Source organism: Nanorana parkeri, unplaced genomic scaffold (assembly GCF_000935625.1).
Source record: "Nanorana parkeri isolate BGI_ZX_2015 unplaced genomic scaffold, ASM93562v1 scaffold94, whole genome shotgun sequence".
In the NCBI taxonomy this organism is placed as follows: Eukaryota; Metazoa; Chordata; class Amphibia; order Anura; family Dicroglossidae; genus Nanorana; species Nanorana parkeri.
The window spans coordinates 1,535,461-1,559,476 of NW_017306362.1; the positions used below are offsets into that span (position 1 = coordinate 1,535,461).

General features: G+C 41.7%; 1 protein-coding gene across 1 annotated transcript in view; it reads right to left on the reverse strand.

Moving 5' to 3' along the window:
- Positions 1–24,016, reverse strand: part of VPS13D (vacuolar protein sorting 13 homolog D) — a 174,940-nt gene that overhangs the window by 109,863 nt on the left and 41,061 nt on the right. Inside the window, exons 25-40 of the mRNA XM_018552637.1 lie at positions 19,629–19,806; positions 18,328–18,538; positions 16,712–16,883; positions 15,773–15,888; positions 15,421–15,633; positions 13,616–13,875; positions 13,041–13,174; positions 12,176–12,331; positions 11,423–11,639; positions 10,619–10,693; positions 10,317–10,505; positions 9,425–9,514; positions 8,718–8,858; positions 6,650–6,772; positions 3,942–4,047; positions 2,385–2,537 (exon numbers count right to left, since the gene is read on the reverse strand). Coding sequence (XP_018408139.1) covers positions 2,385–2,537; positions 3,942–4,047; positions 6,650–6,772; positions 8,718–8,858; positions 9,425–9,514; positions 10,317–10,505; positions 10,619–10,693; positions 11,423–11,639; positions 12,176–12,331; positions 13,041–13,174; positions 13,616–13,875; positions 15,421–15,633; positions 15,773–15,888; positions 16,712–16,883; positions 18,328–18,538; positions 19,629–19,806 — 2,534 coding nt within the window. The remainder of the gene's footprint in view (positions 1–2,384; positions 2,538–3,941; positions 4,048–6,649; positions 6,773–8,717; positions 8,859–9,424; positions 9,515–10,316; positions 10,506–10,618; positions 10,694–11,422; positions 11,640–12,175; positions 12,332–13,040; positions 13,175–13,615; positions 13,876–15,420; positions 15,634–15,772; positions 15,889–16,711; positions 16,884–18,327; positions 18,539–19,628; positions 19,807–24,016) is intronic.

Sequence of the window (24,016 nt, forward strand, 5' to 3'; positions counted from 1 at the left end):
GCCAGCCACTACACTTTTCTTGGTTTTATCTGATATATACATTCAGGGGCGTAACTAGAAATCACAGGGCCCCATAGCAAAATTTTGTATGGGGCCCCGTGATTGCTAATTATGCCACTTGCAGAGCCCCAGTGGAGAGTGACCCTGCAGAGCCCCAGCAGAGAGTGACCCTGCAGAGCCCACCATAGACTCTCTATAGTGGGCTCTGCAGGGTCTGAGATCTCTTACCTGTCAGCGCCTCTGTGGTCGCCGTGACCCGACTCCTGTTCCGTCCCCGGGACCCGCCTCCTCTGCTATGGACGGGCCCCGCCTTCTCTTACATCACTGGCCCCACCTGCTCTTAGGTCGCTGGCCAGTGATGTAAGAGGAGGCGGGCCCACCTCCTCCATTCCGAACACCGCCCTCATCTGCCACAGCGGCTGGCTGTCACTGACACAGCTCCGCAGCGGCTATGAGGGGAAATGCGCAGTGGCCGCTGCTGAGCTGCGTCTGTGACAGCCAGCACCCCCATATGCCATAGCGACTCAGGCGGCCCTGGCCGGGCCCCATAGCGGCCGCCTAGGTCGCTATGGCGATTGTTACGCCACTGTAAACATTCTCTAGCATGCCAACCAACCAATTTTTTTAGGAAAGTACAGCCAGCCCGCATAGTAGGAGGACCTGTAACAGGTTAAGTGCATCGTTTTGCTAATAGGATTGTGTATTGTGGGTGAGTCTGTGTGTGCACCATGTGGCATGTGTGGGTGTGCTCATTGCAAGCCCTGGCGACAAACTATTTAAGGCGGAACTCTGCATTCTTCCAGTGCTGAGAGGTCTTCAGCTGTTCATGTATTCTGTGATCTTGATTCCGTTCCTGACCTTCTGTTATCCACCTGGCTTACTAACTTCTGATTGCTGCTCAGTTCCCGCATGACCTCAGCTTGTCTTCTGACCATTAATCTGCTTGCTGATTCTGTACCAAGCGGTCTGCAAGTACAGCGGCTATGAGGGGAAATGCGCAGTGGCCGCTGCTGAGCTGCGTCTGTGACAGCCAGCACCCCCATATGCCATAGCGACTCAGGCGGCCCTGGCCGGGCCCCATAGCGGCCGCCTAGGTCGCTATGGCGATTGTTACGCCACTGTAAACATTCTCTAGCATGCCAACCAACCAATTTTTTTAGGAAAGTACAGCCAGCCCGCATAGTAGGAGGACCTGTAACAGGTTAAGTGCATCGTTTTGCTAATAGGATTGTGTATTGTGGGTGAGTCTGTGTGTGCACCATGTGGCATGTGTGGGTGTGCTCATTGCAAGCCCTGGCGACAAACTATTTAAGGCGGAACTCTGCATTCTTCCAGTGCTGAGAGGTCTTCAGCTGTTCATGTATTCTGTGATCTTGATTCCGTTCCTGACCTTCTGTTATCCACCTGGCTTACTAACTTCTGATTGCTGCTCAGTTCCCGCATGACCTCAGCTTGTCTTCTGACCATTAATCTGCTTGCTGATTCTGTACCAAGCGGTCTGCAAGTTACTGAGCCGGGCCTGTCCCCGAATCTGCTTCTGCCTGCTGATTCTGTGCCGCACTACCTTCAAGTTATGGACCTGGCTTGTTCCTGACCTTCTGTTATCCACCTGGCTTACCAACTTCTGATTGCTGCTCAGTTCCCGCATGAACTCCGCTTGTCTTCTGACCATTCATCTGCTTGCTGATTCTGTACCAGGCGGTCTGCAAGTTACTGACCCGGGCCTGTCACTGAATCTGCCTGCTGATTTTGTACCGCACTACCTTCAAGTTATGGACCTGGCTTGTTCCTGACTGTGTTTCCAGCTACCATATCTGTGCCATGCTGTCCACTGCCGACATCGCTCTTTGGTGTTCAGGCATCTCCTGCTTCACCCAGCATCCCGACATCTGCGTTGCTGGTTTCGGAACATGGGTACATCACCTGCCAGCACTAGTGCCACTGTTTCGCCCCTGCACCCTCTGTTTTATTATCACTGGTGTCTGGACTTGAGCAGTAAGCGCGGCCGTCCTTGTGATCTCAGGCTCGCATCAAGGTACTTGACACAAGTACTCATTGGGAAGTAGAAGCACTGCCTGCTCATTTCTGGTCACTGTTATCTCCCAAAGAGTTTACAGACTGTCCAGTTTTTGTTGATCAAAACGAATTCTGACACTGAACGTGGTTTATGTTTGGGAAACTCCTTTCATTCCAAAATCAAACAAAATTTCGATTGACACTATAGAAGGCTCTGATGCCATTATCGAATTTTGCTGATCAGATTATTCGCATGAAAGTTCATACGAAAATCTACCAGTGTATACCCAGCTTAAGTGAGGACTAGGAACACCTTATGTTGCTGAGTGCTGCTGTGGGCTAATAAGGAAACCGACAGTCCTCATTACCTGTGTCTGAGTTTCTCCCTGGTTTCAAACTCGAATGGGATCTCTTCTCCTGGGAGCACTTCTCTCCACTGACTGACGTTGAGTGTGTCATCCAGGAAGTTTTTATCACTATCGGAAACGACCTCTGGGCTCCCACTGTGAGATAGTGCAGCACTGCAAAATATTACAATCACTTTAGTTGCACTACAATGGAAAGAGCTGCCAAAATTTTTTATATTTGTAACATTTTTGTCGCACAAAATCGCCTGCGCATTTAATCGGATTTAACTAAACACCAAAAACCTGATTTGCCTTGCTCAATTTGAAACAGAAGTAGGGTGGCCTGGAATACCCTTTAGTGGCTCCACTTTTTAATTTCATACGTCTATAATGTTTTTCTATATTGAATGCAAAGTACTCCTAGAGAGAAAATTAGCTTTAGGACTTTGCACATCAATCAAAACGAGGCACTCAGCAGTTTAAGCCGTCTAGTGAATGAAACATAATGCTTCATTTACTCAAACGATCAGAGAATCAGTCAGTTCCTGCTGTTCTACATAGCCTGAAGATCTGTTGCTCTCATTGTGGTTTCCCTTCCCCAACACTAAAAAGCATTTGACAGCCATGAGGAACTCAGGACAGAGCCACATGTGTATTAGATGTATGTCAGCACAAGTGTAAGCAGACCGTGGGCAATGCTGGCACTATGCAGCTGTATTGCTGCACAAATATATGATAAGAAAAAAAACAATTGTTCACTGTAAAATCTGAACTTTTGCACTTAAACCCAGGACAGCTGCTAAGTTAGTAATTTTAGCCTCTAGGAGACCACAATAGGGGCAACCGATCAGTTCACAACAGAAGCTGCTTTCTAACTGTAGCAAGAACCAGCTTTATTATAAATAGGACTTTTCTCTTAAATCTCAACTGCAGCCAAAATGCATTTCGGGTTTTGGTAGCCTGGGTTGTCATGACTGTAAGTGTACTGGTTGGGGAAGACTCATCTCATTTCCTGTTAATGTGACACCGAGACATGAAAAGGGGTAAAAGGGGTATCATTAAGACAGAAAGACACTAACAGATCTTATAATATTTTCCCCCTTTTATTAAGATGATGTGTCTTTTCGTTGTTGTCTCTCTCCCTATGGGAAGAATTCCCCACAACTTCCTGTCTTCAAAACTTTATCATCAGGGAAAGAAATCAGAAGTAATCTTGCCAACAGCAACAAAATGTCAATAAATTAAAAAAAAAAAAAAAACACAAAATGACAGAGGTTCTATCCCTTTTCTCTCTCTCTCTATCCAGAAAAAAAGGTGGCTGCAGCCACACATCAACAATGCTGCCCATACAAGAGCAAATGCAAAAGGCACTTGACCTGCCTTTAAGGATCTATTTCAGTCTTGATCACACAATCCTGCTGCCCCATCTTATGAAAACTCTTATGCCAGATCTTATGAATACTCTTTCATCTTATGAAAATTATTAAACATTATAAAAGTTATGGAATCAAAGTGAAAAGAAAGGATGGCAGCTGAAAGGAGAAAAAAAAGTAAGCCTGATCATTGGCGCCGCCTTACCGTGTAGGTGTTGTAGTTAACGTAGCAAACCAGAGCGTGCATCCCGTGTGATTCCTGAGAGCGAACGGTACAAAGGGCTGCCTACGCTTTGGTGTCTTCATTTCAACTGAAACATGGAATTAGCATAAGGATTTACAATATGCAAAACTCATAGTTCCCAGTCAAATAAACATACTAAGATGATTTAAAAAAAAAAATAAAAAGGTGGAAAAAAAAACCCATTATACGAATTATATCACAAAATGAAAAAAAAAAGAATGAAACATTTCAACAAAACCTTAGGAAAAATAACACGGTTTCTGTCTTGGCAGAAATGTGGGGGGACATGTACAAAAGAGACTTGCATTAAACATGGACCATAGACCTGGAATGAGAAAGTTGCACTGGTAACTATACCAGTGGTCCTGCACCAAATCTTGCCATGTTTGTCCTCAGCCAAAATGGCACTAGGCTGACAGGGTGACCGTCTTTAATCCATAAGGACAACATTAGTTTGAGCCTGTGCATATTGGGATGGTGTTTTTTTTCTCAACCTCCATCATCATGCTTTGCTTAATGCTGACCTGCACTTACCCCAGTAGAGTTAAATATATATTTCTGGTACCAAGATAGATTTTGAACTAAATGTATTACCTTTGAATTAGAATGCTTTGTATTTAAATAGGTTGAAATAGGTTGTTGTGATACATGATGCGTTGAATGGGTTTCCGCAGCAGGTCTGCTACAGACAGATGACAAATGCTCTACTGTAATGATTTTTTTTCATTTAAAAAAGAAATAGAAAATACAGACAGATCAATAATGTTTCCCTTTTTAGATTTATAAGGCGAATCTTTGTTTTCCCTGGGGTTCTCCTTAACACTATAGGGGAAAAAAAGTGCTGGGTAAATTGTTGCTACTATATAAAATACTTGTAATAAATAATGATAATACATTTGATCCGTTTGTTTAACTCTAAAATAATATGCTATCAATTTTTGCTCATCTGTCGTAGTGCTCTTTGTACATGAAAGGCAACTTTTGTACATGTCCTCCCTGTGTTTTTAGTACTGTACCTCTAGCATAGACATGATGCTCTAGGTTAGTCAGACTGGCAGTGCTCCTAGTTCTAAGGTAGGAGAGAGGAAGGCCTGGCAGACAGGAGAGGAGAGATTAGCGGAGGAAGGAAGAAACACTGGTGCAGTTTCTAAGGACATATATTCTGCTAACATCAAGAAACCAAACAGGCTTATTTAGTAAGGTAAAGGAGGGAAGTGCACAGGAAACCAAAACAATCAATCAGAAGCCATCTGTTACTGACTGCATGCTGGCTGCTATGGGCTATTGCAACTTACACATTATTACCATGACTCTTTGTGCTGGGTTGCTGAATACATATGGATAAGTAAAGAAAAAAGCTATGGAGTAGGGAGGATTGCTGGTTAAACATGACATTTTCTATAAATCCCTTGGCCTGGGAAATGTTCTAGTTCAATTATAGATGATGTCTGTAGATGCAGATGTACGGTAAACTATCCATCACACGGTGCTATTTTGCTATAAAAATCTACTACCGAACACGATAGTGTTGTTTATTGGTACCGGCTTCTTTCCACATACAGCATATGTTTATTTATTTAGATATTTGTAACTACAAATTCCTTTCTTATGAAGTATCCTAATCACCAAAACAGTAATTAGCACACCACATAAGAAGGGAATCGCCGATTATATTGCTACATATAACACATTGTATGTATAGCCAAAACATTTTAGGTAGGGATATACTAGATGATACTAGTATAGGTCCCAAGGCCGAGTATTTGGGCGAGTACTCGCCCAAATGCTCCGATGCCTAGCCCGATACTTCCGGTATCAGGAAGCCGGGCCACAAGTCATTACACGCTGCCTGGCTTCCCGATTGGCCGGGAAGTCGGCTGTATGATCCCTCGTCACTTGTGACATGGAAGGATGGAGCCGGCTTCACGGCCAATCAGGAAGCTGGGCAGCATGTAATGACTCTCTGTCTGTCTTCTTGATTGGTCAGAAAGCTGGCCAATCAGGAAGCCGGGAGCCCTGTAATGACGCGACGCCCGGCTTTCGGATTGGCCGGGAAGCCGGCTTCATGTTCCCTCGTCACCTCATGACAAGGGAGCACGGAGCTGGCTTCCCGGCCAATCAGGAAGCCGGGCGCCGCGTCATTACGCGGTGCCCGGCTTCCGGATTGGCCAGAAAGCCAGCTCCATGCTTTCTCGTCACCAAGTGACGAGAAGCATGGGGACGGCTTCCCTGCTAATCGGGAAGCCAGGTGGCGAGTCTTTACGCGCCACCTGACTTCATAATGGGACTTCCGGTATCAGTATTCGGTATCAGCGGGTACCGGAAAAAAAATATCGGTACTTGTACTCGATACCAAAATACCGTTATCGGTGCATCCCTAATTTTAGGTTTTGGATAGATTAAAGGAAAGACTTTAACCACCATCAGTTTATTTTCTGCTATCTATTTAAAGTTTTCAACTAGTAAAGGCATGATAAATAGGAGAGCCCTGAAGCCCATTAGCCACGGCAGCTTTCTATGCAGACACGTTCCCTTTAACACAACATCCCGTTGCACGCCACATTGTAAGAATGGTAATAAAAATTAAACAATTCTTTTACGCACAGCAATGCACAGACATCTTATCTCAAATCATACAAAAGACACAACCCTCATAATAAATGACTCACTTGGCCCAATACATGGCGGGTCCACCGAAGAGCCCATCCATTCCTCTGCAGTGTCTATAGGTGGCTCCTTCTCTTGTTTGCAGTAGTCCGCCATCCATGACTCTTTAGTGTTCACATATTGTTCTAGAAATCACAAAGCAAACAAGAGGTCACTTCTAGAGCCTGCCCTATGACACAACATTGTTAAAGATGAACTACAAGCAGATATAAGAAGAAGCCTAATGTAACTCTGTATTCCTTAATACATCATTTAACCCCTTCATGACTGAGCTTGTTTTTAGTTTCTGTTCGTAAATGACTGACACACTTTTGACATTTTTGCTGTGTGATTCTTCCACGTCAGTAATATACTTTCTTACAAAGTGCACCCACACATATTATATATTGTTTTTTAGAGGACAGATAGGGCTACATATTTATATCACATATGTGCGTCTAACGCCTCACTTAGGACAAATAAAATATACAAAAACAGGAAAAAACCGTTTAAAAAAAACACTTTTTTCCCAGTTTTGATTTGTAGTATTTTTTTTACAAAACCAGCACAGCTAAAAAAATGCAATAAATACATTCATTTATTTGTCCCTTATTTTATTTTATTTTTTACACATTTTTTTATTTTTTTTACACTTTTCACTTTTTTTTTTAACTTAAAAATGTTATTTTATTTATTTAATTATATCAAGCAGATTTTGTGAATTAATCTCACTGTTACTGCATGATAAATTAATACATTTTTGGTTATTATCAGGCTGCTTCAAACTTCAGAACAGCCGATAATAAGTTAGTGACACTGATCCTGCAGCAGTTCAGGATTCAGCTGTTACTAAATGTTTTCTGATTGTTGCAACAACGATCAGCAAACAAACATTCTTCTTCCAGGAATAGATACATTGTAGGAATAGACACATTTTGTATCTATTCATGAAAGAAAAAAAAAAAGCCAGTATAGCTTGAGAGAGATATCTCTCGATCTATACGAGCTGTCAGAATGCCGGCAAAAGCCGGCATCTGTGTCCGCTTTGCTTTGACTCTCAGACACCCGATATTAAGGTATCGGGTGTCTGAAAAAGGTTAACCCTTTCATTAATGAATGCCTCTGTAGTAAGGGCATACATTAATGAATGTTAAAAGCTGATTCTCAGCGATTAACAGCCCTCTAAAGCAGCAAATAACTCGTCACGTACAGTGTACGTCTCCCGTCACGAAGGGGTTAATGTTTTTCCTAAATACAAAGTGTACGTAACTGGCTTTTTGGTAACCAGCCTCTATACAGGAGAGCGCTAAGCAGCTGTGCTGCAGAGCTTATGTGCTAACAAAAGACTTGTTAACAATAGGAGAGGGCAAAGTGACAAATAATGAGCTCATCAGTCTTCTACTTATCTTTTCACTGTCCAGTCACAGGCTGGGAGTAGAACTGGACCAGTAAATGTTAGTGAACTGCAGCAAAGAAAAATCAGGTCTCCTAACCTGTCAGAGAAAGCTATGCTGTGTGGCAGAGCTGTGTAAATCTCAGACATGGATAGTCAGACATACTAATCCTTTGCAAGGTAAAATAACTCCCGCACATGTATTTTATCTGTACATTTAGCTGTTTGCCTGAAGTTCAGTTTTAAATGTATAATCCCCAGAATGTTGAGATAATAGGGAGCAAAGTAAAACATTGCCATTACTCATAGCAACCAATTACTAGCTTAGATACTCCAGCCTGAGTGGTAAAATGAAAACATACTGTAGATTCTTACCATTGCGACAAGCAGCAATAACCAGATACAAACGGAGAGGTAACTGCCCATGAGCTTGCGATTTAGAAGGGTAGGTAATAGGTAAGACAATGAGTGAGCTCTATATAGGGTAATACTATGTGCCTTACTACTATACATTCTCAGGCACTAGTATAGAAATCTCTAGCTTGTGATAGCTACACAAACACAACTTATAGAATGCAATGATTGCTCTTGAGGGGTCAGCTATCAAAATCCATAACCCTTAGACACAATGGTAAGAATCTACCAGACAGTATATTGCACTTGCTCACTCAGTGTACACCGTCATATATGCAAGATACCTATTAACACAGAGGTGATATTTATGTCAAGTCGCTGTTTGGCTTTTAGATCGAACTTCAGGCGTGATGGGTGGAGACGGCTAGCTTCTTGTTTCTGCCAAGATATTGCACAGGGCCATGGCTCTACGAAAGGTTCCCAACCTAAAATGGAAAAAAAATATATATTAATCCCAGATGATTAAGAGGAACCTTACCTAACCTTGAGAGTGCCTAAGGTAACCAGAGTGCTGATATACAGGCACCTTGCGGCACCTGCAAGTACACATTTTGGACTAATACCATTGTCCTTGTAAAACCCCTAAAATCCTAGGCCTAAGCTGTAAACAGTGCTGCAACTTATTTCCAAACTGAGACTTAGTCCCACCCTAGTTAATCAAATGTAAAATACCATAGCATCATCAGGCTTCAGAGATTATGGCAATTGACAGTGTCGAAAGGGCATAGTGTCAAAAGGAGGCAAGACTTAATCTTGAGTTAGAAAGAAGCCAATACCCTGCATTAATCTGAATTTAATACCCTAGTTAGTCTTTAAATTGATCTTTAGAAAACCCCGTAGAGTCCAGGCTGTACCCTGGACTTTAAGGGTTTTTCAAAGATCAATTTAAAGACTAACTAGGGGACTAAATTCAGCACTGTTCATCCTTAGATCCACTTCTAGATCAGGTCAGATCATGTTAAGTTATAAATAGAACCAATCAATCAGATACCTGAAAGCTCACGGTTATAATAGTCTCCAGAGATTGTGAATTCAGCTGATCCATTGGGATTAGACACAAAGTGCTGAAAAAAGACCAAACCTGAAAAAGGACAAATGTGAAGTGTAGGTGAGTAATCAATAAAGCCATGCAGCTCTCAAATTATACAATTTGATTTTTTTACAGCAGCCTTAATCCTATTCACAACAGCTGCTACAGTGCATTTACACAGGTTTTAACAGGAAAAACATTCAAGAAGAAGACTACTATGTAGATGACATCAAGTAGAGTGTAGGATGGGTATGATAGTCTCCTTTGTGCCTGCATCCAATAATGATCAACTTCAAGTGCCAAATGAAAAGTAAGCAGCAGCAGCTGGTAGAATAGGACCTGAACTGTGGTGTTGCAGATCTGAGGACTGTAAAGAAGAAGGTAGTGTATCTAACATCTTAAATTCTCCATTCACCGATCTGCAATATGGGACCTTCTGCTATTGTTTAAAAGAAAACATTTATAAAGTACAGTGGTTCAGAGTCCTAAAGCAAGCAAAGCCCCATTCATTTTAATGAAGAAAAAAAAAAAGTGTGCTGCCAAATGACTTTACCTGGTCATCGGAATTGCTCTCCATCTTCTGTACAGTATTCTGTGCAACGTTATGCAGAGAACACCGTAAAGCCTGGACTCTAATGGGTTTTCCAAAGATCAATTTAAAGACTAACTAGGGTATTAAATTCCGATTAACACCCCACACTGTGACCTACGTTTCATGAACTAAACGAATGATGCAGGCACATTGCGTGGTATTTACTGCGGAAAGCGGAGTACAGTATCTGCTCTGTGTTCTAACTTTGAACAAACATAAATCATATCAACAAATATATTCAGCCACGATTACTTTACTTACGGGAAAACGTGATCTCTGCAAGAGGTACATCGCAGTCCATGCAGTCATCAATGAAACAGATACAGACATGGTCAGCCTTCAGCTCCACTCCAGAGATCCACTGTAGGCTGCCTGCACCGCTACTGGTTTGATTTAGCTTTAAAGGCTCGGCATTCTTAAACAGCCATGTAGCAGCTTTGTTGAGTTGACCTTCAAGGGAAGACATAACCAGAGAGCAAATTATTCTGTCAAAAAGATGTTCAATTGCTGCTACACTGAAGCAATGCATCAAAGGTTACACTGAGCAAGTTACACTGATTTACCTTGAGAAGTCAGCAGAGCCCTTTTACAGTCTTCCAAACCAAATCCAAGCTCCTCCAATCGTGCAAGTTGGTTTTCTGGATCAAAAATAAAAACATGTGAAACAAAGAAAAACACGGGACATCTTTCATGAAGTCACTCTACGTAATTTACATTCATTTTGATCACGTAAGCGTTCACAATACTACAAAGCAAAAATCACATGTTGCTCTCAGCCTGCTTTATGATGCATGTGAGCACCTTATGGCAGTATGCAGCGTTTGTCTCTCTTTAAGGGATCAATTGTTTATAACTTTATAGATCAATGTTTCGTGTATGCATTATACATTTTCTAATAAAGGAGGGATGGGACCACTGTTCTAAATCATTTACTTGAGCTACTGAGCTCTGCAAACAACAGGATTTTTACAGAAATAATCTGAAAGCTATACCTGCTGGCTGCCCAATATTCATATGGATTGTAAGTATGAAGCCAGAAAAATGTTATATTACATTTTGGATTATTTTGACATTCTAAGCAACAAATATTTTTATAGTTTTGTATTTCTCAATCCCCTTTATATCCAATGTAATGCAAAAATAAGATGACAATATAGGGATTCTTTGACTTATAGGATGTGAAGTGAGTGCCTAGCAACCAATTCTGCCTTATCTCATTTTAATTCAAATTAATACAGATACCTTATTTGTTCTTAAAATGTTAAAAGAACCTTCTCCTTCTTACAAATTACACACCAATTTTGTGTCAATCGATATCAACATCATTGTCAACATAGGTAGTTTGCATCCTTTCTCTGAGGTCCTACCTAGAAGGGGGTCCATAGCATGCCTGCGAGTATCTCTGACAGTTACACTCTCATTCTCCTTGATGATACCAGAAGTACTGGCAGAAGAAGCTGACGTGTCAGGAGCTGCAGACTCCGGGGCACTGGGGCTCGTCTGCTCAGGTATGGATTTTGCAATAGCCAGGAATAACTGCACATCATTGTATGACAGTCTAATGTCCAGTGTCTGTAGCTGAATCTATTTAAATAAAATAAATAATTTAGGGTTAAAATTCTGATCAATTCTGAATGGGTGCAGCAGTATTCAAATCTGTTGCAGTATGCAGGTACAGCTTTGCTGTTTTGAGACATTTGGCAGAAGTCCGACCACAAAAATTCAGTTGTTGCATGCAGCATATATAGTAGGAAATCTGGAATTTAGCAGAAGACCTTTAAAATCCTTTAATATGCAAGAGGCAATACATATTTTATGAGCCTGTATGTTGGAGGACTATTCAACCATGGATTTTTAACCTCAAAGAGTTCTCAACAATTCTAACTAACTGCCAAGCAAAGAGCTGCGTGTAGTGTATCAGAATACTCCAAAGTGGTGAAAAGTAACAACTGGTGGGGGATCATGTCAAAATGTAATCAAATTTATACCACCAGGATGGAAATATACCACATGAGTTCACCCATGCAGAGTTGCCCTTTCCCATTGAATGTGCAAGCTACTGAATTTTTTTTTCTTTCTCAAAAAGGTAAAGAAAATCAAAATCACATTTCCGACATTACCTCCAGGATTGGCGGAAAATCCTCAGTGTTAAATGCATCCATCAGACCAGAGCTGTTCTGATAATTTGAATTTCCAACTAGCTCTATCTGAACATGAACCGGATCTATGATTGACAGAGCTGTGGCCTGCTCACTCCCCAAGCGGCAGCTAAATACCTGTCAAAACAAAGAATAATCCTGGGCAGTTATAAAGAGATGTTGATGAGCTTATTAGTGGGTATACTGAAAATAATACCCATGAAATTGGTACAAGTGGTTTAGGAGGCAGTGGAAGCAGAAAGAGTGCAGAAGAGGAGAGAAGTGACAGCCAGATGTACAGGCAATGGGTGCTAATGGACAGATAAGAGATGGGTATGAAGCAGAAGGGTGACTACAATCAGGAGGACCGTGGGGTAAAATAACATGGGGAAGAATGGCAATAAAACAGGGTAGCAGAGATCCTAAAGAGGATAGTGCACTAGCAGAAGATAAGGACTGGAGAAGGAGCCCCAGTGGATGAGCATCCATACATACAGTACATAGGTCAGTAGAGCAGAGGGGGAAGAAGGGGTCGCATGGTAAAATAATTTAGTATCTAGCCAACAGCCAAGAAAGGGGAAGTGGAACACTGAGGAGTAGAGCAGAGAGAAAGCTGCTGCACATTCCCTGAGTGTGTACAGCTAAACAAACCCAATAGTCCTCTACTAAAACAGGAAGTGGCCTTCTTTCTTTATATTAAACATAACAACAAAATAAGATATTAAATGCCTTGGTAAAAAATTTAAAAAAAATCAACTCCAACTAAAGATGTATGGGTGGAAAACTGACAGATATGACACAAGAGAGAGTGATGGAAAAAAAGAGAGAGATAAATATATCTGTATACCTCAATCCCGAATAAACTGCCAGAGAAGGGTCGATCCACCAATTTCGGCTTGTAGGTGAGAACAGTAGTTCCTTTCAAGATGATAGCATTTGTGTCGACACAAGATGCATCTTCAACAACAACAAACTCCGTCCCTAGAGAAAGTCAGAGAAATCAGGATCACAACCAACAACTTTTAAAAATAAATGTTCAAAGCCACAACAGACTGAAATCACTAAAAGATTTTCATCTACGTATTTTCAACAATATATTTTTCTATAGTATCAAAATATGTACAATTAATAAAGACCACATAGGGGCATGAAGGTTTGCATGTTGCTAGCCAGAGAGGACTGAAGACTTGACTTTCACAGTAAACAAGGCTAAACCTGTACAGACTTTAAGAAACTGCTCCCATTTCCACCACTTTCCAAGCTATAGCTTTCCAGCTGCTGCAAATGCCAAAGGCTGGCAGGGTTGGCTGGATTTTGAGGTTTTGCAGCAGATGGTGAAAGGTTTTCTAAGCCTGCCCTGTAATGACCAGAGCTGAAAAGCCCCCACAATGAAAAGTCAAAACACACACAGAGACCTCTCACCAGTAACGTTGATTTTGACTTCAAGCTGTTTTTCTGGAGTCACCTGTACAGATGACCTCTTGGTTACAACACCAGATTTCACAATTTTTGGGACCACAGGCACAGTGGTGCCAGACCTGTCTTCCCAAAGAAGGTGGCCATGATTTAATTTGTCACTTGGTGTCTGTAGAAACTTGTGCACAAGCATTAACCAGTCAAATATCAGAAACACTCTCAGATTGTTCAGGACGACTGTGTAGCAGGAGGTGTCCTTTGTTGATCTAGAGAACAGAGATGTAATGGGAAAAATTAGGAAGCATTAAATACCAAACATGTACAGACCCTGACATTTCTGCATAGCACCTACATAAGAACCATATTCTGATATTTAGCCTAGAACAATCATTGACTTAAAAGATCTACATTGTAATATATGGCCAGGAGATGCTTTGATATTTAAGTAGAACAATTAGATTAAGAACAGGATTTGATAAGGAATGCCTGAAAGAGAACCATTCACTGTTGAATTTGTGAAAGAATCGGAATACTCGATCTTAAAGCTCAACTCCAAACAGATACCGTATTGCCGGCGTATAAGGCGACTCCCTAATTTTCCACTTAAAACATAGGTTTTGGGCTATACTCGTCATATAAGACTACCCCACTTCCGTGGCAACACTATTTAAAAACATCATGGAGGATGTGCGGTAGCTTCAGCTACATACATGAGCCAATCACGGCGAGCAATGTATTCTATTAATGAATACAAAGCCTGCTTGGATTGGCAGCGGTTGTGTACATCGCTCGCTGTGATTTGCTCAGCGCGGTATACTGTATGTAGCCGAAGCTACCGTACATACAGTATTACCGCACATCCAGCGGGCTGACAGATTAGGGATGTTCGTTTTGGGCCAGCTTGGCCCAAACAAACTAAAGGTATACAATGTATACCCTGCGTATAAGACGACCCCCGATTTTCGGGGGATGTTTTTAAGTATAAAAAGTAGTCTTATACGCCAGCAAATACAGTAATAAAGATCATTGTTCAACCATAAACATGTACATAAAAAAACCTTACATGTATTTTTTAAATACAACTAAGTTGTAAAGTAGTCACCGCTCCAAACTCACTCCCGTGATGGACTTAAATCTCATGTTTAGTTTACTAAAATGTATTGGGGTTGTAGTCCATCCCGGGAGTGAGCTTGGAGCAGTGGCTACTTTATAACACACACACATGGACCATGGGGATCAAAAGTAACCACCGTCCAGAAGGAAGGACAGTGTCAGCACCAAATCAGAGATGATTTGAGGGTCTACAGCCGAGTGATACACAAATAAGATACATTTTTGTTAAAAATGAAGGTACTTGAATGCATTTGTAAGATTTAACTCCTGAGTTTAGAGTCACTTTAAGTCTGAATATTCAGATTCTTAAATAAGCCCAATCATAACCGATTTTCTTTAAATTTAGGACGATTGCTTAGATCAGTGGTAGTCAAACTCCAGCTGTGGTGGAACTACAAGTCCCACGAGACATTGCAAGACTCAGGCATGACTCCCAAAGGCAGAGGCATGATAGGATTTTTAGTTTCACCATAGTTGGAGTTTGCCTATCTCTGGCATAGATCATAGCCAGGCTTCAGGAAGTAAGCTAAACTGACCTAGAAGATAAAGAAAACATAACAAAAAATGTACTTATTCTCAGATATTGCTAGGAAAATCCATATTTGTACAGAATTCATTGATTATGAACAGATTATAAATACAGAAAACGGACATGGAAATACTTTGGAGTGCCATCTAGCTACGCCTGCCTTTCTCACCTGTGGTGCAGTTCAATCTGCAGGGAGCCAGGATTGCTGTTGCTCTTGGAAGGTTGCAGGATGCAGTTAAACACATTGGGTTTAGAAGCAGCGGCTGGCTTGTGGCCAACATAACGAGTGTCAAAAGCCATCATAGAATGGGAGACCAGGTTAATGGAATTAGTTTGGTTTGAAAAGCTCTCAAAAAGCAGTTTCGACTTTTTAAAGTCAAACCTAAATGATAACAAAAATAAAAGTACAGGATCAGTACAGCATAATGACTGCTATCCTTAACATGTGAACTCTCACTGACAGTTACTATACAAACAATACTAAATATACTAAACAATACTCCTTTACCAAAAATTCTTACCGAGCCAATGAATGGTTCACCCCTTCCTTTTCTTTGTCCTCAAGAAGCTCCAGGCTAACATTCACCATATCAATGAGGAAAGACACTCCAGTGTAGACCTCTCCACTTAGAACGGTCTGCAGGTGTAAAGAGGAAAGACAGTTAAAAGGCTGAGGAATTGCTTGGCTTTGCTTTAAAAATTATCCTGAACTTGTCATTAAATGGAAGCTTCAATTACTGATCTCTTAAAAATACTACTTGCCTGGCCATCTCTAGCTTCAATACATCTTTAGTCACTGAACCGCTACATGCATGCAGATTAGTGAGGTCAGCTCCTGATCTGCATGTCTGTTCCAGGTCACAGCTGACATTATTATGACATGGAATAATCCTTCAGCCACCAGGAGGCTCTGCGTTCTAGAGGCCGAACACTCTGGAACGGAGACTTTGTGGTGTGAACCGGCCCTCTCTCTTGGCTGTCTCTTCGCTCTCTCCCCTGTTTCTCTCTGCTGTCTCTCTTCTCTCACTTTCTCTGCTGTCTCTCTTCTCTCTGCCGTCTCTTCTCTCTCTCTGCTGTCTCTTCTCTCACTTTCTCTGCTGCCTCTCTTCCCTGCTGTCTCTCTCCTGTCTGTCTTTTCTCACCTCCACTGCAGCAGTTTTCCAGGTCTCATCTCGTGTGCCGGCGTCCTGTCCTCCCGCGGTGCTCGTGTGGCCGAATGTGGCCCATGTTGCACACGGAGAGAGGTGTCCCGCCCCTTCCCGTCTGCGGCATCTGACACATTCAGCCGCACTAGCACCACGGGAGGACAGGACACAGGTCAGTGAGCCGATCGCGATCTACCAGTGTTCACTTTGCGATCGACTAGTAGATTGCAATCAACCTAATAGGCACCACTGCTCTACAGCTTTTCAGAAATAGATTTCATACCAAGTAGAGAGGCTTTTTTTTTTTTTAATTACGTGAATACGTGGATCCTGCAAGTCATACGGTCGCATAAAATCTTCAACAGGTTCCCCCAGATTATTCTCCAGCAGGCCTTTGATTAGTTTATATTTACTTAGATCCAGTGAGCAGTGGACAGATGATAAACTTCCATGAATGGACATATCTGGAACCGAGTGACTTATTTCTCTGGAGAAAAAAATAATAATATATACATTAAATCTAAGAGACTGGACGTTCTCTGACAGCATGCATTAACCCACAGCAAATATCCAAACTTTCATTCTTTAATTGATATTTCCCAGGCTCCATGAGCATATTGAGTCTGGAATGATGATCAGTAGGAAGCCATACATTTGAGCTCCATGCTACTGAAGAAACAGGTCCCTCAACTGTGAGAAGCAATGAAGAAAACAGTTCCTCCTCATTATACTATACATACAAACATGTGAATTGTCCCCTTTGTTCTTCTTTGCTCAGCAAAAAAAGAAGAAGTGCAGAAAAAACAAATCAAAAAAAGCAAAATAAAAGACGTCAGTATTTCTAATGAAAGTGTCCGATGGCTTTTATGAATTTTCACACAGCTTCTGAGGGCATCTACACCGCCAGTGTTGAAAATGCCTTACTGAACCACCCCAAACGGATGTACAAACCTTTTTTGGTTAGTGTCCAACCATGTAATAAAAGGTCAGAAGACGGAATTATGACTGCTAAATCTTCGTTGGATTTGGCAGTCGCACTTTCCTTTTTTTGACTGACATTTCCTTCTTTTGACGAATGCCCCAGTAAGTCACCACGCCAAACAAGCAGCCTTTACAATTTGATTTCAAGACCCAGACCTCAACTCTCAAGTATAAGGCACTTCCAGTAACAATGACAGAGAAACTTATTAAGGCAGAATAGATACTCAGGCATTGTAGAAGCTTTGACACTTCTAGCTCTTCAAATGACATTGATAAAGATTGCAATAGAAAGAGAAGGTGGGCCGTTTGCCTAACCCCATCCAACAACAACTTTCGACAAGTCCATCCTCCTTTGTGAAGTGGCAGGTAGGTGCGCAGCTTTGACCAATTTCACTATACCCTCCAGTTTACTGTGTTTTTTTCTGGCTGCTGTCGAAATACTCGAGCAGGGCCAGCAGCTCAATAGCTGCCGGCTTCTGACAAGCTGATCGAGGGATGCCAGCCAGAGAGCGGCATCCACTGTGCAAATTACGGCCGCTTTCTTGAGAACCGGCTGAATTTTGCAAGCTCTTAATATTGGTAATAATCGGTCACTTTGACCGATAATTGAAAAATCTGTAAATATCAGACCAGATTATCGGTAGATCTGATAATCGGTCGACCCCTACACAAGCCCTTACATTGATGGCTAGCTTCACTGATCAACTAAAGCAGGAGGTGGGAAGGGGTGTACCACAGCTCTGTTTAACATGCCAAAATAGATATTTCCATATTGCGGTGCCCAAGATTGGGAGGCTCCTGCAACACTTTAGAAGGTGGTTGAAGACCTATGCTGGTACCTGTATGTGCCTTAAATTTACAAGATAGCACAGATCGACCCATTCATTTCTCCTCAAAATCATGCATAAGATATTTACAATAAATTGCACCCATAAAAAAATGACACTTACTTATCCAGATTCCTCTCTAGCTGAAGCTTGAGTCGACATCGCTCAGTTAAAAGGCTCCCACCTGTCTGTCTGACAATGTATGATGGGAAGAAGAGGACAGATTGGGATTTCTCCAGGCCTTCAGCACAGTCTCTGGGATCCCTCAGTGCAGCAAAGATGTCCATGTCTTGTAGATCAACCACAATGCAGTCCAATAGGCAGATGTGATCATCTGTAGACAGAAACACACCGTTTTATGTGATTCTAAAATATCTTAAAATGAAACTGTACTGTTGATATAAATCAAAAGATTAATGGAAAAACGCTGAAATACTTTGTCCTGGGAAAATGGTGCTCTGTGCACCTTGCACTACTGCCTACATTTACAAACCTAGACAACTGATCTCTGATGGAGAGAATCGTTAATCTGAATTCTGAGCTTTCACTTCAAAAGCAATCACGTGACCCATCAACTAGGCCTTTAAATGGGGCCAGCACTAAAGAGAACCTGGGGCAGATGTTTTTACAGCAAAATGAAAGTATTTAAGCCCTTCTATTACTGTTTATCTATCCCAACAAGATTGTCGTATGTTAACATTTGATAGATGTCCACTTTAAAGAATAGTGGACTTGAACTTCTGTAAAAAGCTTCATAAACTTAAAACTATAAAAGTTTCAGGAGATTATCAGACAAGCTATTCAAAAGCTAAATTGCATAGTAGGGGAGGAATATTTTCAAACACACAGCCATCTTCCCTTCACAAAATCTCATATAGGAAAGCAGAGAACTGTCAGGCTCCATTCACATATGGCGTTACATATGGTGGATTCTGCGCACTTGGGCCTATTACTATAGCTGCAAATGTGCGGAATCCGTTCAAATAATCTCGCTTGGACTATCTTGTGACACAGTCCATGAACCCATCACACTCAAAACCGCTGTTCCATAGTGTAAAAATAGGTGCTGTGGCTGTCGACAGATGGCAACCGTCTATGATCACAGGAAAATAACAGACACCGGCACTAGAAGTAACAAATCAATGGCGTCTATTTATTGACGCATTAAACATAGCATGATGCATCAAACACAACGTTTCGGGGTCTCACAGGATCCCCTTCAAAATATGTTGTTTTCCTGGACTATCTTGTGGGACGCACGGTTTCGTACCACGTGGACACAGCTATAGTCTGAACAATGCACATTGGAAGGCATTGTTTATGTTTAGCTTGTTTCCGTGTGTACGAAAATGAGCAGAAAACCACTAATGTGTGAATGGTGCCTCAGAAAGCATTAAGTGGATGTGATCTCTCCAATTACTCACCAGGGTCTCCGGAACAGTCTGGAACACTCTCCACTTTTGTCTCTTTCCTAAACTTCGGGGATGAGGCCATGAACAAACCTTCAGCAGAATCGCCTTCCAAACTTGACCGGACTTCACTCCTCCTACTGCTGACTTTGTGCTCTGGGGTAACAATGGGTGATGAAGTTTTACCCAAACTCTAGTTTAAAGAATAAACACAGCCGGACAAACAACATTAGTTAAAGATCATAATACATACGACAACAGCAGTAAAGGCTCAATTCTAAACAACTATGAAATTATAAACTTTGTGCATTCTTCCCCCACAGCTGAGACACAATATATTGCTTACTTGGTCATCTAAAACCTACCTTACCCCTAGAGTGACAACTTTACTCCTCCACAGATACAGTACATTGAGTGAGTGTTGTCACCCTAGGACAGGAAGTATGTTACTGGCAGGGTCACCAGAAGAAGATAAAGTAAAGAAAGAAGAGCCTGAAAAAGAGAAAAACGAATGCAGCCACCACATCTAAGGGCTAATAAATATATTCCATTTTTGATCGTTGGTGTATACACACCTAAAAAACAGCGGCTTAGCATTAGTCAGACACTCTGCATTTTCACAAGCATTTCCCTAACGACCGGTTTAATTAAATGAAATTGTTTGTCAATGTAAGAGGTTATGTACTATGTTACCACTCTATGAGCATGCAATCACTTCCAAAGCCACCACCAATCAAACCATGCAGAATGCAGAATTCAGCAATAACCACAAAGCATAAACATGACTCTACATAGGTATAAATGAGGCCTTGCCTTAAAAGCAAATATGCCTAAATATGATTACATGCTATAGGGACTCTGGTGTGTTGGGGGAAAAAAAATTAGAATTGCACCTGGCCTGTGAATAAACATATTTATGTTTTCTAGTATTTATTCTGCTGGTCAAAGTCAAAGAACCTGCGGGCTTTTTAGCAGCTATGAATTGGAATATGTTACTTGAACTCTATGGAGTGTCTGTAGAGAGGTTTCCTTCCCCAGTAGGTGCCAGGCAGAAGACTGATCACTTTTGCAATTAGGGAAGTTGTTGGTTCTCTACAACGACTGACAAGCTTTGCACTGACCCTATCCTTTAAGGGAAATGACTCATTCTGAACAAAATGTATCGGCTCTTGGAGAAAAAAAACAAAAACTTTGCAATATTTACAGAACAAATCCAGATATAAATCTAAAAGCCTTGTATCAAATGCGGAAGACTATTTCCTCAAAGGAAATTCCCATGGGGGAGGCCACTGCTACCTGCAGACATGATGACGGTTACCTTATCGGGCTGAAATTGGCCACAACAGGTAACAACCTCAACATGTCTAAAACTGGCCATACACCGATAGATTTTCTATGGTCAGATGGAAAAAGTGCAGATTCCTCTATCTACGCTCAACTGTGTGGATGGAGGAATCTCCCACTGGGCCAAGCTTCAGTATCTTGCTAGTCGGCCCCGCTGGCTGTCAAAATACCTGAACAATCTGATTGGATGTAGGCATTGTTCAGGTATTTTGAGAGCCAGCAGGGCCGACTAGCAAGATACTGAAACTTGGCCCAGTGGGAGATTTCTCCCTCCACACAGTTGAGCGTAGATGGAGGAATCTGTTGCACTTTTTCCATCTGACCAAAGAAAATGTGCAGAAAATCTGCAGGTGTATGGTCAACTTTAGAGTAACCATGAAAAAATCAAGCGGTGACAGCCACACAGCTGTATCTACTGGATTCTTACCGGCTCCAATATGCGCAAGTTACCAGTGCCAAGTAAAAGAGAAATACAATCTTGTAATAAAAATAAGGTTGGCAAGATTTCAGTGATTTTTATTATCTGCTCATTATAGAGGTCATCAGTTTTCACAGGGCCCATTGGTTAGATTACTTTAGGCGGAACCGATCTCACAAAGTAAAGATTTGCCATGTTATATGGAAGATCAAGAAATGTTAATTGGACCTAAGCAGTGCCTTGGAAAATGCACCTGTTGTTCAGAATGCCTCCTGAAAAATAGCAGTACACTTTCCAGTGACCGCACCTGGGTGACACCATTGGAGGGGGTGACACCAAAATGACTGAGAGTCATTTTGGTGTCACATCCTCTGAAAAGTCGGCCACTCTGTCATGGACCGGGAGCCCGCCAATTTCAGGAGAAAGGAGGGGACCCGGCGGCATACCTTATCCCGCCGGGTGACTGTCCCTTCGTCTCTCTTGGTAATGGACGCCGGCAGGTATCCATATGATCCCCACGCATGCGCGATTATGTCTTGGCAGGGTGTCATCCGGTAACCGCTCCGGGTGATACCCGGCCTCGGGACGCCCCTGACACTTCCTGGAATGTGAAGCACTCCTGTACCCACAACCTCATAACTGTATACCTGCAGTGTAAATGTTAAGGCTCCGCTGCCCCCGATTGCTAGTCTCTGGAGGTTTGGAGTGAGATTTGACGATTTGACTACTGAGCGCTCACTATTCTCTTTAGTGGAGGCTCTGACATGAGAGAGCAAAGCCACGTCTCTACCAATATGGCCACCTCCAGAGATACGGTGCAGAACAAGGCATGATGAGTGGGTAAAGATTAACTGCGGGGAGTCCACAGGCAATACTGCTAATCAGACCTATTTCCTCTCCCTGAGTTTTTTTTTTTAAAAAAACACGGCTTCCAGAGTTCTGTTCCTCTTTTAAACAAACAGAAAATCACAAAACAAGGAGACACTTAAATCAGCAGCAATCATATGTTTGTAAAGAAAACATATGAGGATTGGAATTATGAAAGAAGCACTCTTTGTAGAGATAACACTGCAGTCAGCTCTTATGGAATTTCAGGAAATGTTAATTTCAATGTATGAAGTCGCCTTTTTCGTTTTAGTATAAGGCTAGTAATTTAGTCTGATAAATATTCCACAGCACACATGACACATAAATAAGCAAATTATAGAACTGTCCTGTTCAATCCATTAATTCCATAAGCTCCAGAGAGACACTTGGGGAAACTTTCACCTGAAAGCTATACCTGTAATGAAACTGGATCCTTGTAGGAAGACCCATGTAAAATTAAGTCCTTCAGAGCAAATAAAAACAAAGTTTCATTTTATTGTACGTAGGTTATTGTACATAGTTATCGCTGGCTTCATGCCAGTGATAACCAACATGTATGACAGGAATCAGAAATACTGCAGAGTGACCAGATACCGTGTGGGCTTATGACAAGACAAAATAAATGAAGCAGTAAGTAATAATCGATTAAGGGAGAGTATAGAGGTTTTGTACATGTGTTCTTTATAATCAGGGCTAAAGAAAAAAAATATTATATAACATTTAAAAATATAGGTAAAGTAAGATAAGTGTGAAAAATTGCATTTTTAAAGGACAAGCATCCTTTAAATATCCACCAACTGCAGTCAGTCTGGTAAAACACACTACCTACCTTCCTGATCTTCATTGTGCCTGACCTTTGCAAAGAAAACGTCCCAGTCACATCCTATTAAAGCACAAACAAAGGCCCCATTCATTCCTTTGAATGAGCCGTACTCCAATGAATGGCTGGAGGCAACCATGTGTGACACATCTAAAGAAATGAATGAGGCCGTGGCTCATTCTTATTTGCAAAGGTGAAGACTGCTGGAGAGGGAATAAAGGTGAGTATTTTACCAGGTAGGCTGCACTCAGGAGGAGGGGGGGGGTGGAGTGTTTACTTAAAAGACAACTGTTCTAAGAGTAGTCATCTTTTATTTATAACTGCATTTACTATATTAATTTTCTTTCTCTTTTTATCTAGCAAGTGGAACCACCTGCTGCAAAATGCCTTTTGTCTACAGAGTTAAAGTGGAAGTAAATATGCCGGTAAAAACGATTGCCAATCAGCAAGCTTGATGTGACTGTGCAAGTCTCTTCTGCCATAAAAGCTTCTTGCTCCCATCAAGCATTCTTTTCTCTGTACACAGAGACCTGGCATGCCGAGATGAAGTAACCCCCGTGCGCATGCGTGGCAGTTAAATGAAGTGGGCAAAGTCTTAAATCCCATAAGAAGACCGGGAGGCAGATGGAAGTGCCAGCAAGGGAGGAGCGCAGCACTGGAGGTTTGGCAGGTACGTCTGCCATAATGTGCGACTATGCCGTGCATACTAGAACCTTATGGCTGAAAGCTCCAGGACCCCCTTCTGTTTTTTTTAAATAAAATGTACTTTACTTCCACTTTAAAAGGCTGAAGGAGAATATTTACACAAGTGAATAAGCCAGAGCAGTGAGTGCAACCAGACAATGCCAGTTTTAAGGCAGGCAGCTTCTGCTTTGCTGGCTCTTTAGAAAACCCAAAGTCCTGGGGGAACCATTTGTTATGTATTAAACATTTATTTAAAAAAAAAAAAAAAAA